The sequence below is a fragment of the Hyla sarda genome, chromosome 4 (genome assembly GCF_029499605.1).
Source record: "Hyla sarda isolate aHylSar1 chromosome 4, aHylSar1.hap1, whole genome shotgun sequence".
NCBI lineage: Eukaryota > Metazoa > Chordata > Amphibia > Anura > Hylidae > Hyla > Hyla sarda.
This window is the reverse complement of record NC_079192.1, coordinates 223,476,630-223,499,773: the sequence shown is the minus strand read 5'-3', so window position 1 is coordinate 223,499,773 and position 23,144 is coordinate 223,476,630. Positions and strand designations below refer to the sequence as shown.

The 23,144-nt window shown below is 44.8% G+C and overlaps 1 protein-coding gene across 8 annotated transcripts in view; it reads right to left on the bottom strand.

Moving 5' to 3' along the window:
• KIF21A (kinesin family member 21A) overlaps positions 1-23,144 on the bottom strand; it is a 186,443-nt gene that overhangs the window by 107,285 nt on the left and 56,014 nt on the right. For all 8 annotated transcript variants that reach the window (XM_056573651.1, XM_056573652.1, XM_056573650.1 and 5 more), the window contains exons 2-7: positions 21,561-21,783; positions 19,952-20,134; positions 18,622-18,771; positions 13,769-13,903; positions 12,246-12,413; positions 4,230-4,345 (exon numbers count right to left, since the gene is read on the bottom strand). In XM_056573651.1, the coding sequence (XP_056429626.1) occupies positions 4,230-4,345; positions 12,246-12,413; positions 13,769-13,903; positions 18,622-18,771; positions 19,952-20,134; positions 21,561-21,783 (975 nt within the window). The remainder of the gene's footprint in view (positions 1-4,229; positions 4,346-12,245; positions 12,414-13,768; positions 13,904-18,621; positions 18,772-19,951; positions 20,135-21,560; positions 21,784-23,144) is intronic.

Genomic DNA, 23,144 nt, shown 5'->3' with positions numbered 1-23,144 from the left:
ATATAGTAAAAGTTAAGTTTTAATTAAAGATAGATTGCCCTCAGTTCCAATATGTTGATGGGGAGAAGGGCTTCTCGGGGGGACCAAAGGCCCTGGACTGTCCGGTCCCTGAAAACACCTCCCCAGCCCGAAAGACTGGCATCCGTCTTGATGACTTGCCAGCAGAGGGGAAGGAAGGAGCACCCCTGAAGAAGTGGGGGGGGGGGGATGAAGAGCTCCGAGGAAGAACGATCCTGCAATTGAGAGACAACGGAGATCTGTCCCACCAGGATAGAATCGCCAGTTGACGAGGTCGGTAATGAAACTGGGTAAATGGAACGGCCTCCACATCCGACCCAGGACTTCCATGCAAAAGCGAATGGAAACTGGGGCAGGGTTCCGAAGTATTCGAACCCCTGACAAAAGAGTCAGACGCTTGTCCGGCGGAAGCCGAACGCAGCAGACGCAGTGTCGAACTGGAGTCCCAAAAAAATTAGGGACTGGGTGGGAGAGAGGTTGGACTTGTCCTGATTGACCATCCAGCCGAAACAAGACAAGGCCTGAAGGGTGAGACTGAGACTCTACAGAATCTGGGCCCTGGTTGGAGCCTTGATTAGGAGGTCGTCCAAGTAAGGAATCACGGAGACACCCCTTGTCTGTAAAAGGGCGATCACAGGCGCTAGGACCTTGGTGAAGACCCTTGGAGCATGGCCAGAGTGAAGGGGAGAGCCACAAACTGAAAATGGCCTTCTGGAACTGCAAAGCGGAGGTACCGCTGATGGCCTGGGAATATCGGTATGTGGAGGTAGGCATCCCTGATGTCCACTGAAGAAAGAAACTCCCCTTGATCCATGGACGCCACGACCGAACTGAGAGACTCCATGCGGAAATGGTGGAGAAGATGCTGATTGAGGCGCTTCAGATCTAAGATAGGGCGTATGGAACCCGCTTTCTTGGGGACCACGAAGAGGTTGGAATAAAAACCTTGAAAACGCTCCCTCGGAGGAACAGGGACAATTACTCCCTGGATGAGAAGGGACCGGAGCGCGCACCGAAAGTCCTTTGCCAGAGAGGGGGCCGGGGCCTGGGAAAGAAAAAAGCGATCCCTTGGAAAGCAGGCAAACTCGATCCTGTAACCGTTGGATACCACATCCCTGACCCAGGATTCCAGCACATGCATGGCCCAGACATCCCGGAAGAGTAACAGACTACCTCCCACCCAAGAAAAATCTGCGGATGGGGGGTGTCCCATCAGGCAGAGGTAGGTTTGCGGGTGCCTGCTTTGGCCGCAAAACAGCCGGAACGATTGTCCGATTTCCAGGAGGGACGGGTATGGAAGGAGGGAGCCTTATTGTCCCGAGAAGGTGCCTGCCTGGACCCCTTATTGGAACCAAAAGTCCGAAAGGACCGGAAGGAGGTTGACTTCCGACGGGAAGCAGTACTGTGATCCTTATTTTGAGGTAATAAGGAACTTTTTCCGCCCGTCGCCTCTGAGATAATCTCATCTAGACGCTTACCGAAGAGTCGAGAACCAGTAAAGGGAAGCTCAGTCAGAGAATTCTTGGAAGCAACATCCGCATCCCAGGCTTTGAGCCATGTGGATCGACGGAGGGCCACTAGGTTGCCTGTGGCAAAGGCAGCACAGCAGGTAGACTACATGGAAGCATAACACAGAAAGTCTCCAGCCTTGGAAAGTTGGAGAGCTAAGTCAGCCAATTTCTCCGAGGAGGATCCAGGAAGAATACCCTGGCTGGGTTGGGAAGCCCAGACTGAAAAGGCTTTTGATACCAAGGCAGAAGCAAACACAGGAAGAAGGGACGAACCTGCTGCTTCAAAGGCTAATTTTGCCAAAGTCTCCACCTTCTTGTCTGCCGGATCTTTGAAGGAAGCAGGCAGGGTAGTCGCTATTGATAGGCAGGAGACCGGGGGATCCACAGTTGAAGGGGAGGTCCATCGAGCAATGAGGTCCTTGGCGAAGGGATATTGCGCTTGAACCTTCTTTGTTTCTTGAAACTTCCTGTCAGGGTGCCTCCAGGCAGACTCCAACAAGGCTTTAAATTCAGCATGAGAGCTGAAAACCTTGGTTGCCAGTCGGGCACGGTGAAAGGAAACTTCTGGAGCTACGTCCAAAGTTACAGGGTCCTCTAGGTGGAAGGTGTCCTTATGGCCGAAACCAATGTCACCCGTATCTGTTTGGTCCTCTGAATAAGAGGCAAAATCAGAAGCCTCATCAAAGAGTTCACCCGGAGAGTGGGAACGGGTGGAGGCAGCCTTGGAAGAGAGAGACTCTGACCTGGTACATTGGTTCTGGAGATCCAGAGTGGCGACCAGGGGAGCGACCCCTAGAAGAGGGACGCTTACGGAAAGCTGGAGCAGAAGGACGACACCTATGAGGGGAGTGCCTATGTCTGCTAACGGACTCTGGAGATGAGTCAGAGGAATTACCCCTAGTGCACTTGCAAGAGCGACTGGCATAGGGAGAGGGAGAGCGGGTCGGCATAAGGAAGACCTCTCTAAGGCAGTCACCACAGAACGGGAGAACTGAGCCAAGTCGGAAATAGACTGGGAGAGGGAAGACACCCATTCTGGAGGGATAGCACAGCCCACAAGGTCTGGAGGGTAATCCAGAGTAGAAATACCAGGAGGGTCGGGGGGTGCAGTGGTGCAGGCAGAACAAGTGGGTTCAGCAGAACCAGACATTTTAGTATTGCAGCCCTTGCAGGTATAATAGGTGACCAGGGCCCCAGTTATCTGTCTAGAGAGAGGGACAGTTCTGGGTTCGGACATAGCAAAAGAAGGGGGAATTAAACAGTCTCACCCAGAGTCTGTGTCCCAGTCAAAGAACTGCAGCTGAGAGGAGAACTCCGTTCTGCAGCTGAGGAGCGAACAGGAGTGAGGGGAGCTTAGGATCAATGAGAAAGCGGGGCCAGATTTGAGGTGAGAACACCTCGCATTGGAGGAAGGATGCTCTGCTGTGCGCGCACAGCGCTGATTGGAAGAGGAGTCGGGCTGATTCGCGAGCCTGCACCACATAGGCGAGAAGGAGCCTGCGGCCATTATGAATATAGGTTTGCGGCCCCTGAGTCGGCGGTGCGCAGCCCGAGAAAATGAAAGTAATTATGAGCTCCTGACAAGTACCGGCACCTGCATACAGGCAGCGCCGGTAAAAGGAGAGGAGGTGAGGGGGGGGAAAAAAACAGTCCTACACCATTTATGAGAGTGCCCTAGATATACAGATAGGGGTCCCCCAGATGTAGAGTCTCCACAGCAAAAATAAAGAGGAGTGGGCTAGAAAGGGGGGGTCTCCAGCTGTTGAGAGACTTGAAACCTGAAAAAAGAGGGAGAAAATACTCACCTTGTCTTAAGAACTTACCTAATGAAGTCTTCAGTCAGCTTTAGTCACCTGCATCATGCCGGGCTATAACAGCGAGACAAGCAGAGAAACCCACGAGGTACAACCCCAGGTGCTGACCGTTGGTGAGAGGGGGTTGACAGTACATCCATGATGCCTGTGCCCCCTTAATCGCAAGTGGGGAAACAGTGAACGCTATGTTCCTGAGACCCCACCTGAAAAATGGAAAGAAAAGGGAGAGAAAATCTAACTAAACGTCCCTAATCTTAAAAAATAAAAGGATTGATGGGTCTGGAGAACACTAGACCAGCATCTGCCTCCTACAGACACCAAGCAAAAACTGATTCGCTGTGGGCCTGTAGGCGGGTATACCATAGTATCAAGCCTCCTAGCGACAGCAGCATATACCCAAGGTCTGTGTCCCCCAATGGAGCCAATAGAGAAATAGGGATTCCTGCTACACAAACTATTAAAAGCAGATTAGTTTGTCATGTTTACAATAAACTGAAACAGCATATTAAAAGCTTAACACTGTTACAGTTTTGTTAAGAACATGACATTTTAACACTGATATGCAAATGTATGCAGATATATTCACATAGTAATATCAAGCAGTGATGTCATGAAACCAAATTTACTACACAACATATGCCTCTGTGTGTAAAGATCCTTGAGAGTAATTTTACCAAAGTTTTATTAGGCGTTTTTACATGTAAGCAGGAAAGTAATAAAACTGTGCATTCACTGAAGACTTTGAAAAGACGCTAAAAGAAAAGTTCAAGAAATTGAAACATTCTTTGAACAAAAACTAGAAGTTAAAATATATCCACACACACACACACACACATATATATATATATATATATATATATATATATATGTATAAATATATATATACCTGTTACCGCCAAGGGAGTCCTGGAGTAGCCTTGTCAGCTTGGAATCTCTATAAGGCACATGAGTGGCTTTTTTACTTTTGTCCCCTAATGCACTTATCACATTTCCAAGGGCCAGCTAAGAAAGAAAAAAACAACACAAACTAAAAAACTAAATCTTAAAATGTGATCTGTTTGTAAATCCTTATCTTCTAAGAACTATATGGCTAGGTCCACAAAATGTTTTGCCTCTCGTAAGACATATCGGTCAACATTGTGCCAAAAAAATATGATGCCAACATATACTGTAACACAGGGCAGTAGAAGCCATTTATTTCGATGGCCAAACAGAATCAGTCAGGATCTCGTTGAAAAAAAAAGAATGCCGAAGTATACCGTAGCACAGGGCAGAGAATGCCATAATGAATGGTATCCACAGCCCTGTGCTACAGTAAACCCCTGCATTTTATTTTCAGCGGGATCCTGATGGATACGTTTAATGAGAGGCAAGTGTAAAATTAGCCTAATTTTTATTTTAAAGGGGTTATCCAGGGAAAAAAACTTTATTCTTTACATATCAACTGGCTCCAGAAAGTTAAACAGATTTGTAAATTACTTAAAAAATCTTAATCCTTTCAGTACTTATAAGCTACTGAAGTTGAGTCATTCTTTTCTGTCTTAGTGCTCTCTGATGACACGTGTCTCGGGAACCACCCAGTTTAGAAGCAAATCCCCATAGCAAACCTATTCTGCTCTGTGTAGTTCCCGAGACAAGCAGAGATGTCAGCAGAGAGCACTGACAGAAAACAACAACTCAACTTCAAAAGCTGATAATTATTGAAAGGATTAAGATTTTTAAATAGAAGTAATTTACAAAACTGTTTAACTTTCTGGAGCCAGTTGATTTAAAAAATAAAAATAAAAATAAATAAAAAAGTAAACTAGTATTTGCATTAAAATCCACAACCTTTTGTCTCCTCAGGCACCATTTTAGACTTACTATATATAAACTACATTAAACATTAAAGAGTACCTGTCACCAAACTAAACTTTTAATATATTGTTCCTTATGTAATTATAAGACACTTTGCTATTTGCTTGCTGTTAAAATTCTCAACCTTTATATGTTTTAAATGCGATTGAAAAAACGGCCACTAGTTGGCTCTGTTTTGTTCCCTGCTTCAAGTCAAACAGTTAGATTGGTCTATTCCCGGCCTGGCAGGAGACCAAACTAAGGAAGTGCGAGCGAGGCATGGCGATGCACAGCTCTCGTAGGCTTCAGTGATATTGCATCTGCTGGGGAATGCCCACTTTCTCCTGCCCGGAGCTCACACAATGTGAAAAAGGGGAAAGGTTTGATACAGAGCTTTTTAAAGCTCAGAATACATTTTTAAGAGCAGGAGGGGTGTAAGGAGTAGTTAGGGAAAATAATCTGCGTTAGTTTAGAAAATATGGTTTGATGACAAGTACTCTTTAAGTAACTATATTGCATTACATATCCTACTAGTTGTCACAAAACTGATCTCTTATATTGCAGGAGGACAGTTCCAAAATGGCTATACAGTGCCAGGTATAATACGACTACACTTCCCAGAATGTCACAACCAAAAAATCTATGAAGACATTTCCTTAAAATGAACGCTGGAGATTAATCAGATCATTAACAAAAGCAGTATTGCAATAAATACAAAGAATTACTCAATTTATAAATGTGATTAAAATACTGTAAAATGTTCTAGATGAACAAACAGTCTAAAGGAAACAAGATAAACTTCATTGTCAAGTGTGGAGATTCAAGGGAGAGAGGAAAAAAAAACACAGGGGGTGCTCCCTGACGAGGTGTATCCACTGATGTGCACCCTCCACCACACCTCAGTGATATACCGACCTTATGGGAGTTACACTGGAGATGTCTAAGTCTGATGGAGGTGGCGAATGTGCGAAAAGGAACTGGCTGCAGCGCTGGAACCGGTATCGAAATTCAGGCTAGAAGGCTATATGCAGTAGGCAAGAGAACGGATAGAATGGGGGGGGGGGAAACGGTACATGGTGGCGCTGCTCAGAGTGCGGACATAAGAACAGACTTAGGTGGCACAGGACAACAAATAGATCTTTTGGTTATGGGGGACAACGCGTTTCGGCATCTACAGATGCCTTCCTCAGGTTCAATAAGGAGATTTTTTAACACTTACCGTAAAATCTCTTTCTCGAAGGATCCATTGGGGGACACAGACCGTGGATGTATGCTGCTGTCTCTAGGAGGTATGACACTATGGCAACAAAGAAGTCGGCTCCTCCCAGCAGGATATACCCACCTCCAGGCCCTGAGGTTATCAGTTTTAGTACCAGAGCAATAGGAGAGAACCGGCAGGTCAAGGAAAAAACACGAACTGTCCGAGAACCAGAAGAAAATATATAACTGAACACACCCTCGGACAGAGAACCAAAGAGAAACCCAAAAGGGCGGGAGCTGTGTCCCCCAATGAATCCTTCGAGAAAGATTTTACGGTAAGTGTTAAAAAATCTCCTTTTCTCTATCCGCTCCATTGGGGGACACAAACCGTGGGACGTGCCAAAGCCGTCCCTTGGGTGGGCAGATAATCAGTCAGGCAGACGGCTGTGCCGCCTGCAGCAGTTTACAGCCCAGACTAGCATCAGCCGATGCGAAGGTATGAACCCGGTAGAACCTCGAGAAAGTGTGAGGCTTTGTTCTGGAGAGCCCAGGATGCCCCAACAGAAACGGGTAGAATGAGCCACAACCCTGAAGGGAGGAATCTTTCCCCTACAGCGATAGGCTTTCGAAATGGCAGATTGGATCCACCGAGAAGTGGTAGCCTTGGAAGCAGGTTGTCCCTTACGACGACCTTCCGTAAGGACGAAAAAGGAATCGAAGAAGAGATAGAGAGGTAATACCTAACAGCCCAAACCACATCCAGTTTGTGGAGTAAATGCTCCCTAGAATGAGAAGGAGCGGGACAAAAGGACGGAAGAATAATGTCCTCATTGAGATGAAAGGCCGAAACAACCTTAGGCAAAAAGGAAGGATCTGGCCGGAAGACAACCTTGTCCTGGTGAAGCACCAGAAACTGAGAACGGCAGGAGAGAGCTGCCAATTCAGACACTCTCCGAAATGGAGGAAATAACAACAAGAAAACGCCACTTTCCAAGAAAGGAGGCGCAGGGACACCACCCCAAGGGGTTCAAAAGGTTCACCTTGGAGTACCCCCAGAACCAGATTCAAATCCCAAGGAGGAGCATGCGCCACTCCTTGAAGGAAGGTCTGGACATGAGAATTAGAAGCCAGAGGACGCTGGAAAAGAATAGAAAGGGCCGAAACCTGACCCTTAAGGGAACTGAGAGACAACCCCAGCTCCAATCCCGACTGCAAGAAAGAGAGAAGACGGGAAACCGAAAAGGTAACAGGACACAAAACCTGAGCTTCACACCAACTAAAATAAGACCTCCAGGTACGGTGGTAAATTTTTGCCGAGGAGGACTTACGAGCCTTGAGCATGGTGCGAATGACTTGGAAAGAGAAACTGCAGCTCTCAAACAGCCACGCTGGGGTGGCACAGGAGACCTGAGATAGGAGGTCTGGACGATAAGGAAGGCGCAACTTTAAGTCGTTCAGGAGCCTGACCATGACAACGTACCACGCCCGCCGGGCCCAGACTGGGCCACTAGAATGGCGGAAACGTCCCACTGAGAGTTTCCTCAAGACCCCGAAAAGAGAAGAAAGGGAGGAAACAGATAAGGTAGTTCAAAGCCCGACCACCAAATAGACAAGGTAGGGCAAGGCTCGACCAAGAGAGAGGAATGCTTCGGTTGTGGCGGGAAAAGCAGAGGTCCACGCCTGGAGCGCCCCATTGGGTTGCAGATCACAGCAAACACCCCTGGATGTAGGGACCAGTGGCCTTGGACGACTGAGGACCAGCCGAGAAGATCACATCCCAGAGACGGCCAGACTGAAGATAACTGAGATTGCCGGAAACCTGAGTTCCACCCAGGAGAAAAGAAAGCAAAGAAAGAATCGCCCTAGGCCCCAAAATGTTGAAGGGGAAAAAGCTTCTCGGGGGGCCAAGACCCCAGACCGGGCGGTCCCTGAAAACATCTTCCCAGCCTGACAGACTGGCAGGGATGGACAGGAAGGAACACCCCCGAAAAAAAATGAGGGGGAAAACAAAGCCCCCATAGAAGGGACCAACAAGACTGACGAGAGAGAACGAGAGACAATGGAGACCTGTCACACCGGAAGAAAATCACCAGTTGAAGAGGTCGGTGATGAAACTGGGCAAATGGTACGGCCTCCACCAATCGACCCAGGACAGCCATGCAAAAGCGAATAGAAACTGGAGCAGGGAGCCGAAGGCATCAGACTCTTGAAATGAGTCGGCGGAGTCGAAAGCGGGCCGAGGCTGCATCGAACTGGAGCCCCAGTTGTCCCAAATGACTATCCAACCGAAGTGAGACAAGGTCTGGAGGTTGAGACCAAGACTCTCCAGGATCTGGGTCCTGGCTGGAGCTCAGATCAGGAGGTAGTCCAAATAAGGAATCACGGAAACAACTGTTGTCCGTAAAAAGGCTATCACAGGTGCCAGGACTTTGGTAAAGGTCCGCGGAGAAGTGGCCAGGCCGAAATGGATAGCCACAATAGAAATGCACAATGGAACTGCAGAGTGGAGGTACCGCTGATGACCGGGAAACAATGAGAAGTGGAGGCAGGCATCCTTGATGTCCACCGAGGAACGAAAACACCCCTTGAACCATGGACGCCAGCACCAAACGAAGAGACTCCATTCGGGATGGAAACGCAAGATGCTGGCTGAGATACTGGAGAACCAAGACTGGGCGAACAGAAACGCCTTTCTTGGAGACCACAGAGAGATTGGAATAAACCTCGAAAAACGTTCCCCTGCAGCTGCATGTCCAGGCATCCCGGAGGGTGAGAGGCGACCAACCACCCGAGAGAGGTCGGCAGGTGGTGGGCGACCCTTCGGGCCGAGGAAGGTCTACGGGTGCCTGATGGGGCCGCCATATGGCCGGAACGGATAGCCGACCTCCGGAATGAATGGGATCGGAAAGAGGAGCCCTCTTCCCATGAAGGCGCCTGGCTGGACCCTTTGTTGGTACCAAAGGTCTGCAGAACCGGAAGGAGAACTTATGACGGAAAGCGGTTCTGTGAGCCTTACCAGAGGTAATAAAGAACTCTTTTTCCGCCCGTTGCCTCACTTCCTGAAGGTGGCGTCCGCATTCCAGGCTTAAAGCCACATGAAGGGACGGTGGCTACCAGGTAGCTTGTGGTAAAGGCAGCACAGTGGCTGCACATGGAAGCAGAACACAGAAAAAACTTCGGCGGCAGAGCATCGGCGAGCTAGATTAAATAAATCCTCCGGAGGGATCTTGAAGACTACCCTAGCGGAGTTGGAAGACCATACTAAAAGGGCCTTTGGCAGCCAGGCAGAAGCAAAAGCAGGAAGAACCTGCTGCCTCAAGGGCAGAGATTGCCAAAATATCCACCTTCGTGTCCGCTGGATTCTTGAATACCAAGCTTGAACCTTCTTCATTGCTTGAACCTTCTTCGTTTCCTGAAACTTCTTGTCAGGGTGACTTCTGGCGGATACCCGCAGGGCGTAAAATTCAGCGTGAGAGCTGAAAGTCTTGAGTGCCGGTCGGGCACAAAGAAAAGAGACTTCTGGAGCCACGTCCGAAGTTCCTGGGTCCTTTAGATGGAAGGTGTACACCACATCAGGCACATCCGTGCGGTCCTCTGAGTCGGAGGCCGAATCAGAAACCTCATCCACAAGTTCTCCAGGTGAATGAGAACGAGGTGAGGCAGCCCTGGAAGAGGTCGGACACGATGAAAGGAAACTTCTGGACCACGTCCGAAGTTCCTGGGTCCTTTGGTTGCTGACATAAGAGACAAGGAGAAAAGGACCCAGGAACTTCGGACGTGGTCCAGAAGTTTCCTTTCACGTCCAACCTCTTCGGATGAGTCAGATAACACACCCCTATGATGCTGCGTGAGCGTCAGAATAGAGGGAGAGCGGGACCCTCCGGAGGGCCGGTGTAGGAAGGGCCTCTCCAGGGCAGTCCCACATAACGGGAGACCTGAGCCAAGTCGGATATAGACTGGAAGAGGGAGGGAACCCAGGCTGGAGGGGCGGCCGAACCCACCGGGTCTGGAAGAACAACCGGGGTAGAGTAGCAGGGGGGTCTGGGGGAGCAGTGGAGCAGGCAGAACAAGTGGTACAGTAGAACCAGACAGTTTAGAGTTACAGTATTAACAGAGTAAAGGAGTGGCTAACACTCCAGTTAACTGTTTAGAGGAAGGCCGTTCTGGGCCTCTCTCACCCAAGACTGTGTTCCATTTCACTGTGTTGCTGATACAGTCTGCAAATTATACTGTTTCACATGCCTTGAGATCCCCATAGACCACAATGGACCTATTTTAAAAATTAAACCACAACACTGGAACACTCTGTCCCACCCCGGGACTCGAACCCGTGGTGGTCTCCAGCTGTCAGAGAGGAGAAATGCCAGCCAATAGCATGGGGGGGGGGGGGGGGGGCGTGTTAGGAGCAGGGGGTACCGCTGATTGGTGCACAGTTCGCGCCCAGAGAAGCTTCTGCGGCCCTGGGTGGGCGGAGCTAAAGCGCACCGGGCCGCCAAAGTATTAACAAGAAGTCCCGAAAGGGCGCCCGCTCCTTGCCCCGAGCGCACATGTAAATGCATGTGCGCTCGCGGGGAACTGAGCGGACTAGACACCGCCGGCAGCAGCCGCTGCCGAAAGTGAAAGTAAGCCGGCGTTCAGAGCGTCCGCATAGAAGAACGCAGCGGCTGTCAGCCGCTTCAAAGTAAAAACACACACACAGTTCCACACACACACACATTATATATATATATATATATATGAATAAAGTGTAGAAAGTTGCCCATTCAAACTGCAACTGCTAACCCCAGTTTTTAATAAAGGACCCCCTGTCCAGGCCAGCCCCATTAGACCCATGAGAAGGTGGGCCAAAATCTGAGGGTCTCCAGATGTTGCAAATCTGCACCTAAGGAGAAAGGGAAATATACTCACCTCAGTCAGAAGAACTTACCTCATTAAGTCTTCCTATGAAGTCTTCAGCCAGCTTTTATCACCTGCATCATGCCGGGCTACCAAGTGCGAGTGAGGCGAGCAGTGAGATAGGGTGACCCGGACCCATGAGGTACAAACCCAGGCGCTGACCGTTGGCGAGAGGGGGTGAACACCACATATACGCAATGTTTGTGCCCCTTACTCGCAATGGGGAAACAGTGAGCCGCAGTTCCTGAGTCCCCACCTGAAAACAGGAAAGAAAATGGAATAAAAAATCTAACACATCCCTAAATCTAGGAAAATAATAAAACATAAGACCTGGTCTGGAGAGAACTCCATGCCATGTCCAACTCCTTAGACACGAAGCTTAAAACTGATTACCTGAGGGCCTGGAGGCGGGTATATCCTGCTGGAAGGAGCCGACTTCTTTGTTGCCATAGTGTCATACCTCCTAGAGACAGCAGCATACACCCACGGTCTGTGTCCCCCAATGGAGCCAATAGAGAAAAATCTATTTGATGTCCTGTGTTACCCGAGTCTATTCTTATGTCCACACTCTGAGCAGCACCTCTATGTACCGTTTTTTTTTCGTTCTATCCTTTCTCTTGCATAGTCAAGGGTGGACACCTGAATAGAGTCTCTGTCCTCAATTGTATAGTACCCATCGTAGTATATAGTTCTATGCTTAACTCCAAAGAAGAAAACATTTTCCCTTTCTCTCAAGCATATCAGGTAAGGAAGGTAAAATAAGGTCTGATGAATTAGGCAAGAAGCTACTAAGCCATTGATTCATGTAGCTATGTATATTAGTGATTAAACCTGATGCCACTCTTAGTGTAATAAAGCTCACACCACCTTTTATAGCTGTAACTCTTTATTTCAACTAAGGATTAGTTAATTCAATGGCAGGGAAGCTAGTTATACAGTAGTCTATTGTGAAATAAGCCCTTAATCTTACTAGACCACAGTTGATAGAAATTCCTTCTTTAGCTCTGTCTCCTGTAGCTCCTGTACGTTTAAGTCGTTCTGAGCCAGCCAAATCAACAAAATGGAACTTGGCAGTAAGGGTTTCAAACTCGTTCATTTGTGTGGACTCGGATGTTATCCTATTATCCAAGTCATCCTCCTGTAAAAGAAAAGGGAGGAAAAAGCTATGAAAGAAAATACTGATGTAGCAATTAATAACAAAGATTATTTATTTACAGTTCCACAAGACTTAAAGGAGTACTATGATATTGAAAATAATGTCGACATAGAATAAAGTATCTAAATACCTTTAAATAGAGGTGCTGATCTCCCGAATCGGTCGAGCAGTTCTCCCGTTACAGCCCGCTGTAATTTCTCTTACTTCCGGGTTCTGTACGTCTCAAAGTGAAGTCATAATTGACGCTACCCAGCATTCATATCGCCTGTTCCTCTGGTCTCAAGCCCTCCCTCACTGTAGCTCCCCACCCCTAATAATATTCAGCACGACGCCCCTCTCTGCCTCCCCTTTCCCTAACCACCACCCCCATCCCCTATGCCATCTCCTCCCTCTCTGCCTCATCCAATCATTTAGCAATCGCTGCACCCGGCTCACGCTGGCTATAGTAATGTAAGCATACTATGCTCACATCGCTGTAGCACACGTGGACCGGAGCATCAAAATCAAAAACAATGGCAACGGTATGTCTTCATAGACGTAATGTAACTGTTTTTCTCAATAAACATTGCTTTGTATGGTCGGGTACGCATGGGCATGGAACTTGTTCTCTACACATTACATTATGCATAAGTTGCTTTGTGAATATAACTGATAGTTACGCCGACTAAACTATCAGTTATATTACTGGACGAAAGTAATCACATGCCCGGGCCGAAGATGCTGTGAAGTGCGCAGGCGTGCGACTCGCAGCATGAAAGGAGGGAGGTTAGGGAGGCATTTCCACAGCGAATGCCGGCTGAGGAAACGAGAGGGGTTATGAATATTCAGACGGGGAGGGACCGACTCGGGCTTGTGGGGGCCGGCAGACTGCGGGGAGGATCCCAGAATTAATGACGTTTCGTTACAAAGATGGCGACAGATGGCCAGAACATGCGGAACGAAAGTCATGGCTCACAGTCAGAGGATGAACTTCCGGATTACGTGAAAACAAGGTATGCTTGCTATATAGGTTATAAAGGTCATTTACACTATTGTATAACTTGATATATGATTGCTAATGGCAGTTAAATGTTTTGATTTAGAGTACTCCTTTAAGATGGCCATACACATCCCTTCATAAACCTCTTTATAAAGGTGTCAAAAATGGCTTTGCCTTAACAAAAACATAGTGGGGTTATAATTATTAGTAACCAAACTAGTCTATCATTTATGTGAATGTATGTAACAATAGCAAGGGGGCATTCACTATATTAACAGCAGCACAGAAGGGCTTCTGTTATACGATTAAATGATAATAGTTTGGATGAATTTTGGCTCCAGGAATACATAATACATACTGTTTCAGGTTTTGAACAAACTCTTGTTTGACATAGGTGGATTGTGAATATGGCATGTGAACGAGAACTTTGCACATTCATTTGCGTACTGGCAGTAGTTCTAGATAAGGCACCCAACTTCAAACACTGCATCATCTAGAAGAAAAATAAAAAAGAATATAATATTAGCAACGTATATGACCTCTGATAAATTTCCCCCAATATTTCAGGGATGTTTCTTCTTTGTAATATCTGTTCTAGGATTGCAATTTTACAACAGTTTTCAATTTGTTTACGTCTTGCATACAGAGTATGTGGAGATTGGCATAACATGGTTGTGAAGGGGTGCTCAGAGCTAGCATAGATTTCAGAAGCACAGTGCAGGGGTAGATGCTGCATTACCTGATATATTATGAGGGAAGCGCCTCACTTAAGACTGTAATTTCAATCATAATAAATCCCCCCCATTGTATTTCTTAAATAGTGTACATTCACATGGGCAGATGTTTGGGGAGTTTTCTGCTGCGGGTTTTAGCCTCTGCAAGTTTTCCGCAAGGAAAAATCAGCTGCAGATTACATTGACTTCAATGGTGTCTGCTGTGGATTTTCTGCTGCAGGAAATCTGCCAAGTCCACACCCGGAAAGCCGCAAAACAGCGATCTATGTGAACGGACCCCTAAGGGTACGTTCACACGAGTGGATTCACAGCGTACTTTACGCTGCGGATCCCCCGCTGAAGGACCCTCTGTATTCTGCCTTCACATGTGCCTGCTCGTAGCGGCAATACCCGCTACGTGCAGACACACTGAAACGATGTGCGAGTCGCCGAGTATGCGCGGTGTACTCGCACACATCACGGCCGCTCCCCCTGCTCAATGAGCCAGGCCGAGAGCTGCCGCGATGTGCTAGTATACTGCTCATGCGCGCGGGGACTCACACATCGAACTGTGTCTACTCGTAGCGGCGTATTGCTGCTCCAAGCAGGCACATGTGAAGGCAGAATACAGAGGGTCCTTCAGCGGCGGATTCGGAGCAAAATCCGCTGCGAAAATCCGCTCGTGTGAACGTACCCTAAGATGTAAAAACTCGTAAGATCTCTATTATACAAATAGCAAATAACTATGCACCTCTTCACATGTTGTTTTGTCAGTTTTTAATCTGCTGCAATTTCTCTAAAACCACAGCAAAACCACAATATATGAATAATCCTTTAGGGCTCATCCAAAAGAAAACAAAACAGTTTTATGAGCTATAAAAAGATATTTAGTTTCATGTTCATATATTTATGGTAAGCTAAAATTTGCTTTCACAGCTAAATAAAATATAAAGACAGAACAATAACAAAGTTCATTAGAAAGCACAACAAATAGCATGGAAATTTCATGGCCAAATACAGGAAATGAGGAAAAAAATGAAGAAAGCATACATCTTAGGCTAGGTTCACACAGCTGTTTACTTCCGTCCCGCTTTTCTCCCGTCACTGCCTCCTAAATGGACCATACTACTAATGGATGCAAACGGATGACATTCTGTGGCTCCCACAGCCAGGACTACTACTACTACCATCAAGGAACAGACTTGTTTCCATGATGGGAGTAGTAGTTCCTGGCTGCAGGAGTCTGCAGGTGACTGGGGAGGCTACATTAGTGCTTGTACTACTACCCCCATCATGGAACAGTCTGTTCCATGATGGGGGTTGGAGTACAGGGGCTGAGGGATTGATCGCACTGGGTCTCACTTCTGAGACCCCATGGGATCAGAAGCTATAAAGCAGTGGAGCGGGCGGCATGATCCGCAAAACCCTGCAATGTATCGTGTGTTTTTACTTTCATTTTTAAATCCCCGCCTGGAGCCCTGAATGGCCTGTACGGAGGAGCCATTCAGGGCTCCCAACGGGTTTTTTAAAATAAACACTGTGAGTGGCAGCATGGGCCATATCTATATAAAAAGTGCTGTGGGGGGGGGGGCAAGATATATAGCGCTGCAGGGGGGGGGGGCAGACATATAGCCTATATATCTAGCCCCCCAGCACATTTATAATATGTCCCCCGCAGTGCATTAATAAAGATATGACCCCCGCCGGCGCATTTATAAATATATACCCCCGCAGCGCATTTGTCATAAAATTCCACCGCATCGGTATATGTGAAAACTATATCTAGCAGCAGCGCACCGGCCCAATGATGATGCTGACACAATACTTTGCATACATATGCGGTGGCAAATGTATATAGAATCGCTGGGGGGGGGGGGGGCAGACATATAGCATTATCTGCCACCACAGGGCTTCTATATACATATGCCACCGCAGCGCTATGTATGAAAAGTATTCTCTCAGCATCATCGGACCGGCTGCTGGTCCGATGCGCTGCTGCTTAAATACTTTTCACATATAGCGCTGCAGTGGCATATGTATATAGAAGTGCTGTGGGGGCAGATAACTCTATATGTCTGCCCCCACCCCAGCACTTCTATATACATATGCCACCGCATAGATATGTATGAAAAGTATTATATCAGCATCATCGGGCTAGCCGGCTGATGTGCTGCTGCTAGATATACTTTTCACATGTAGCGCTGCAGTGGCATATTATGACAAATGTGCTGCGTGGGTATATATATTTATAAATGCGCCGGCGGGGGTCAAAATTAAGGTAAAAACTTCCGAAACATCGCAGGGTTGCAGATCATGCCGCCCGCTCCCCTGCTTTATAACTTCTGATTGCATCAGGTCTCAGAAGTGAGACCCAGTGCTATCAATCCCTCAGCCCCTGTACCACAACCCCCATCATGAAACAGACTCTGTTCCATGATGGAGGTAGCAGTACAAGCACTAATGTAGTCTCCCCAGCCACCCGCAAACTCCTGCAGCTGGGGGAACTACTACCCACATTATGGAAACAAGTCTGTTCCATGATTGGAGTAGTATTAGTCCCACAACACTGCAGGAGTCTGCTGATTTCACCTCTTCTGAGCATGCTCAGAAGTAATAACGGATAGTATAAACCGGGGGCAAACGGATGACATTACAGGTTCACCAGTTTGCCATAGACTTCAATGTTAAATTTAAAAGACCCGTTTTCCACCAGTTATCTTTGACTGCAAAAAAAAATTCTGCATTCGACATTGTTTGCCCGTCAAAAATAACGGATTAAAAAATAAAACAGGTGCAAACGGGTGATAAAGAACTGTAAAAAAAATCCCATTGAGATCAATGGGATCCTTTTACAGCCCTTTGCAACCCGTTTGCTCCCGTCAAAAAATGCCCATTCTGCAATCCGTTTACTACTATTGTACACAGGGTGCATTAAAGGAAACCCACTTCACGCTGCCTTAACCATGAGTAAAATAAAACAGGGGCATGTTCGCCTATTACAATGAGCTATAATTACTTTATTATTTCTCAGAAACGCTGCAGAATTGTAATGTAAAAGCAAATTTAGGTGAAAAGTCAAGGTGTCCACTAGCTTTAGGGCTTTTTCACAATTATTGCCACAGTGTCATATATGCATGGAAAAACCATTAAAATGGGTTGCTGATGTATATGTACATGGACAGGCACATGTCTGGATTTTAATAGTTCAAATGTAGTCAACTAGTGACCAGATGAGGTCATTTCCTAAACACATCAAACTCAAAAACACAATAAATAAATACCACAAATACACGGGAAAGTACCCGTACAGACTATTCAGGTCATCAAGGGCAATGAGGCCAATCCTGTACGTTGGCATCCAATTTGGACAGCTTGCTACCATATACGTGACATTGCAACAACTATCATGATATGAACTGACCCTCACTATACACAAAGAGACAGACCTGACAATCAAGCCCAGTGGAACATTGAGATAGACAGAAAGCCGTCCCCTTGATTGATCTTTAGGGATTGCAGTTCCGAGGTGGTGGATACAAAGCAGTGTTTTTTGTGCAGAAACAAAGCAGATTTTTTGCTGCAGAAAATCCAGTGTATCTGCCTTGGGTGAACATATGTGTATACTAGATTTAATATGCACTCAAATATGCCATACTTTGAGTGCATCTTCAGAATTCAGAGCTGAAAAAAAAAATCTTTATACACATGATCATCCTACGATCAGTTCCATTTAATAAAGCAGATCTGCTGCCACACCCTACTCATAGCTGCAGTGAAAGGATGGAATCTTTGCTATGAAGCTAGGAAATAAATCAATCACCTCTAATTGATTTACAGTGGAGGCTGAAAATATGTTAGACTCAAATCATATCCATGCTGCCAGAAATGACATATCAAAGACTAGCATAAATGAAAAATCTGATCTAAAAAATTATTACATCAAGGATATAAGTGCAACTCAGGATAGGAGATTGGGCTTCTCTAAGTCTAGAAAATAATAAATCAAGATAGATTTTTTTTTTCCCCAGAAGTAACATCTCTGTTGACATATTTTGTTAATTCACTTTCATGGGAATTAGATCCAATACTAGACAACTAATGGAGAGGGGCCTTTTTACTGTTTAATTAATGGCAACAATATTTTATTTGTTACAGTATTCAATGTTGCCATAAAGGAAAACGGTCACCAGTTCCTCTGCACTATAACCAAATACACCGGGTTATAGTGTGGGTGAACAGGAGACCGATGCAGGTAGGTATAGCAGTCCGAGACCCCACATCGGTCTCCTGTTCACCCACACTATAACCCGGTGTATCGGGTTATAGTGCGGGGGGAAGTGGTCACCGTTTTCCTTTAACACTAATCAGCCTTTACCTTATCTTGGAGTGGTCGGCTACATTTTTATATGAATGAGTAACACCTGGGACTAGAACACTTCTTTGTTATCAATGGAATGGAAAGAGTATGGTATAACACTAAACATGGAAATGCACATACCTCTGCTTCAGAGGCCACATTTCGTGTTGTTACTCCAACTGTATAAATGCCTCCACTGGAATCTTCATGAATCTTTATGTTAGACTTTTTGTTCCTGGCATCAATGTCCCGTGTTGTGTCAAACAAATCAAGTACCTCTTCATTGTAAAGCTAAAACACAGTAATACAAAAATAATCATATTAACAGAAAAATCCTGACAAGATAATGAAACATAATTCATGTGCATGTCTGCACTTATCGAGAGAAGCTGTCCTGTATTTCTAGCCATTATATCACTTATATGTGACTTGTTTCACCAGGATTTTTACATTTCTTTCATACAAGGAAATGTCTCCCACACAAGAAAAATGCAAAAGAAAGGATACTACTTCCTATGTCTCCATACAACATCACTAGCAGCATGGAGGACATTATAGAGGTACACAACTACTTGTAGTAAGGATCCACTTATCCAGGTCAACTGTGAATAAACTCTGCCCCCCTAGTGAACAATGCCACCATACTCCCTAATTACCTGGGCCTCTACAAGCCCCACTTGTCCTCACTGCACAGAGCCCCGCTTGTCCTCACTGCACAGAGCCCCGCTTGTCCTCACTGCACAGAGCCCCGCTTGTCCTCACTGCACAGAGCCCCGCTTGTCCTCACTGCACAGAGCCCCATTTGTCCTCACTGCACAGAGCCCCATTTGTCCTCACTGCAGAGCCCTGCTTGTCCTCACTGCACAGAGCCCCACTTGTCCTCCCACACTCCCTGTATTTTGTCTCCACACACAGGTAACAGCTGCAGTGACAAGCTAGAATTTTTTTTTTTACCCAAAAGTATGCACATTTTTTAACTAATGTATCTTACAAATATACATATAATATTATCTACATTATGTAAAAGGTTTTTGCTAATGAGAGCTACACTTTAAGCAAACATTATACTTCCTGTTATGTGTAAATATAATCAATGCACAAAATCTTTCTAGTAAGAAAATGTATTCTCAAAAAAAGTCTATATCAAGCATGCCTGATAAAAGATCATATGTGAAATAAAATGATTTCACTATAGACAAGTCAAACCAAAGGGTAGGTTGCACACAAATAGTCTGAGGAACCACTGAGAAAGTCCTATGCATTTAGCACAAGGTGGAAGCATTAGGCCCAGGATGGAAGCACCAAGCCACCAAACAAAAAGGACTGCAGTTATTCTTTAGATTTGGATTCTTTAATGTTGACAGTGCCTGTACCTACCATGCTTGCTAATCCATGAGGCATTTGACAACATAAACCTGCAGATACAAAGTAATGTCCTATATTGATAAAAGCAAGAACGTATGAAACAAACCTCCAAGAATTGAGCATTCACTTTAAAATCCGGTGGTGAGATACCCTGTTCCAGTGCAACTTGTTTTCGCTCATCAATTCGTCGGTAAAGATGTCTTACAGCTCGGGGAATTATACCATACTCTTCATCAGTTATATTTACGTCAAACCCAGTTCCCATTGTGTACGTTTTACCAGATCCTGTCTAAATGTCAAATAAAATGTACATTATTTAGTAACATCAGCAATAGGTTAGATAGCATGCTAACATAGATACTATAGGGGAGATGTTTCAAAATCTGTCCAGAAGAAAATTTACTGAGTTGCCAATAGCAACCAATCAGATTACTTCTTTCATTTTTTATGTTGTTTGGCTGAGCAAAGGCCTATTTTGCCATTCAAAAACAACTTTCCCCTTGATATTTTGCAGCACACATTAGTATTTTTTAGCCCATAATTTTTTTATTTTTTTTAGAAACACTGAAAATTTGTGCGTAGTGTGACTTCAAGTCTGAGCACACTTAAAGTCATGGAAAGTCAAGCTCTTTGACAAACGCACTAAACATTGTGCAGCTTTTCAATAAATCTGTAGCAAATAAGTGCTACCATAAGTCCCAACAAGCATAAGAACAGGTGTAGAGAAGAGGAATAATATGGATAAGACCAAACATGGAGTTATGTTTGGAAAGGCAAAACACTGCATTTGAATATTAAAAAGTCATACTATCTGTGAAACACAGTGGTGGTAGTATCATAGCTTTGCTGCACATGGGCTAGGACAGAATTCCATCATAGATCAATTCTGTATTATACCAGCAAATTCTAAAAAGTTAAATATCAGGACATCCATTCATGAGCAGAATCTCAAGAGAATGTGGGTCAGGCAGCCCAAAGCACGCATGTTGTTTTACTACAGAATGGTTAAAGGAGTTATCCAGCCAAAAGTGGGGGGAAAAACTACTTAAATAAGGAGGGAAGGGGGTTGGATGTTGCCCTCCAGCCAATCAGGGACACTCAAAGACGGCACACTGAAGCTGTCAGATCTCAGAGCTGAGGAGAATGAGAGTGAAGGCCATCTATGGTAGACGCTAGTCATCAGCATAATAAGATCTCTTGGAGATCATGATCAAGATCTTTCTGCCTGGAGGAAAAGCTGAGAGAAACAGGGTATGTACTTAGCAAAACTAATGCTATATTGCAATTAGCAAAAATTGCAATTCGATTGCTTTTGCGATAAAACGTGCAGCCCTAGAGAAAAGACACCAACGTAGTGTTAAAGCTGTACAGGCCAACAATTACTGAAAACGTTTAGATGCAGTTATTGCCGCACAAGGGCGTCATACCAAATACTGAAAGCAAAGGTTAATATACTTTTGCCATTCATAGATATAGGATATTGGATAATTTTCCTCAATAAATAAAGAAATGACCAAGTCCTATATTTTTGACTAATTTCTTTGATGTGGTTCTTTGAAATGTATTCAGAAATATAGACAATTCTGAAGGTTTTACCAACTTTCAAACAGTGCTGTCTGAATTTGGTTTTCTTTACAGCAAAAACAAACATTTTTACTAAAACAAGATGTAGAATCACAAAATATAAATGATGACACCAAATTTAGCATTCTTACTTGGCCATAGGCAAAGACTGTGGCATTGTATCCTTCAAAGCAGCCTTCAATAAGTTTTGCTGTACACTGCATGTAGATGTCATCTTGTATGGAATCAATATCAAAGACATAGTCAAATGTGAATGCCTTATCTTTTCCTAGGAATACTTGGGGTTCACCAGGTATAACAGATGTGCAAATATGACAGCCTTCAATCTTTTCTTTGGCAAGTTGAGGACGAATTCTGCAAGAAGAAAAAGGTGAAATTAGACAATACCACATTGCTGTAAGTTATATTATGTAGTATGTACACATGTTGTCCGGAGATCAAATGCTAAGTAAACCAGTAAGCTGTAATTTCTGGCAATCAATACTAACTATTCAGGAATATTTGGCACGTATGCTAGACACTCAAAAATAACTTTCTACCATTACATCAGATTAAACCAACAACATATGTCTGACATTTCCAAGCACAGCTCTCTATCGTTCTAAACTTTAGTTTAAAGTTGCTTTTATTCCACCCTATTAAGCAATTGTTACATCCCAAAAGAATATGCTAAAAACATCTAATAGGTGGTGTCCTAGATGTGAGATGTTGGCTGCATTCAGGCAAAGAATAAAACAATTAAGACTGTCACCTAAACCATCCATTACTCTGAATGGAGGAAGCTGTCATGAAAACCAAAAACGGATATTTTTTTTTCTCTGTTTTATTTTGACTGTCCAATTGTTATTCTCTTTTCTTTATGTGATTAAAGGGGAAACAATCCTGTCTAAGCAGCTTTTAACAGTTTTTAGAGACCACTTTACAACACTCACATGTACCAGCCTATAAGCTGGAAATGACTTACTTATTTCTATAGTAAGGTCTGTGACCTGTATATGCTTACTGTTCAGCATAGGCCCTAAGTGGCCTACACAATTTCAAGCTCTAATAAATGACACTTGGAAAAAAAAAAAAGACAAACATACCAAAACATACTTTTACATCCTGTGGATAATCACATTTTGTAAGGCAATCAATGATCTTATACCGTAGCTCTGTGCCATTACTCATTTCAAAAATAAGTTGTGCAAAATAAAATACTGAAAAAAAAAACTGAAATGAAAGCAACACTTCTACTGATCTTATGGAGGTCTTGTGTAAATCCATTCTACTTCACCCTGTATTTCCATCTACCTTACATCAGAAATTACTAAGTGCATTTCAAATCATTGCTTTGAAAAGCAGGTAAGTAAAAGAAATGCTATAAGCAATGTCTAAGTTCTGACAAATGTAGATTCACAAGTTTATAAATACAGGGCAAAAAGAGTGTACAAGGTGCATTCCTATCTAGGATTTGTGGATCTGGGAGCGCATACGGTGAGAGAATTTTAAAACCACCTTCTGCCGTGTCGCTGCCGGATCTCTGCCATACTTTATTATAATGAGCCCCCGAAGCTGGCTCATTTTTCGACAGTATCTGATTTTTGTACCAGACTAAAAAATGCAACAGACCACAGCAGTTTTCAGTTCAGTTATAAAAAATAAAAATAAAAAAAACATGGATACGCAATAATGAAAAATATAAATCCGGCTCACTTTATCTGGTGAGACAATTC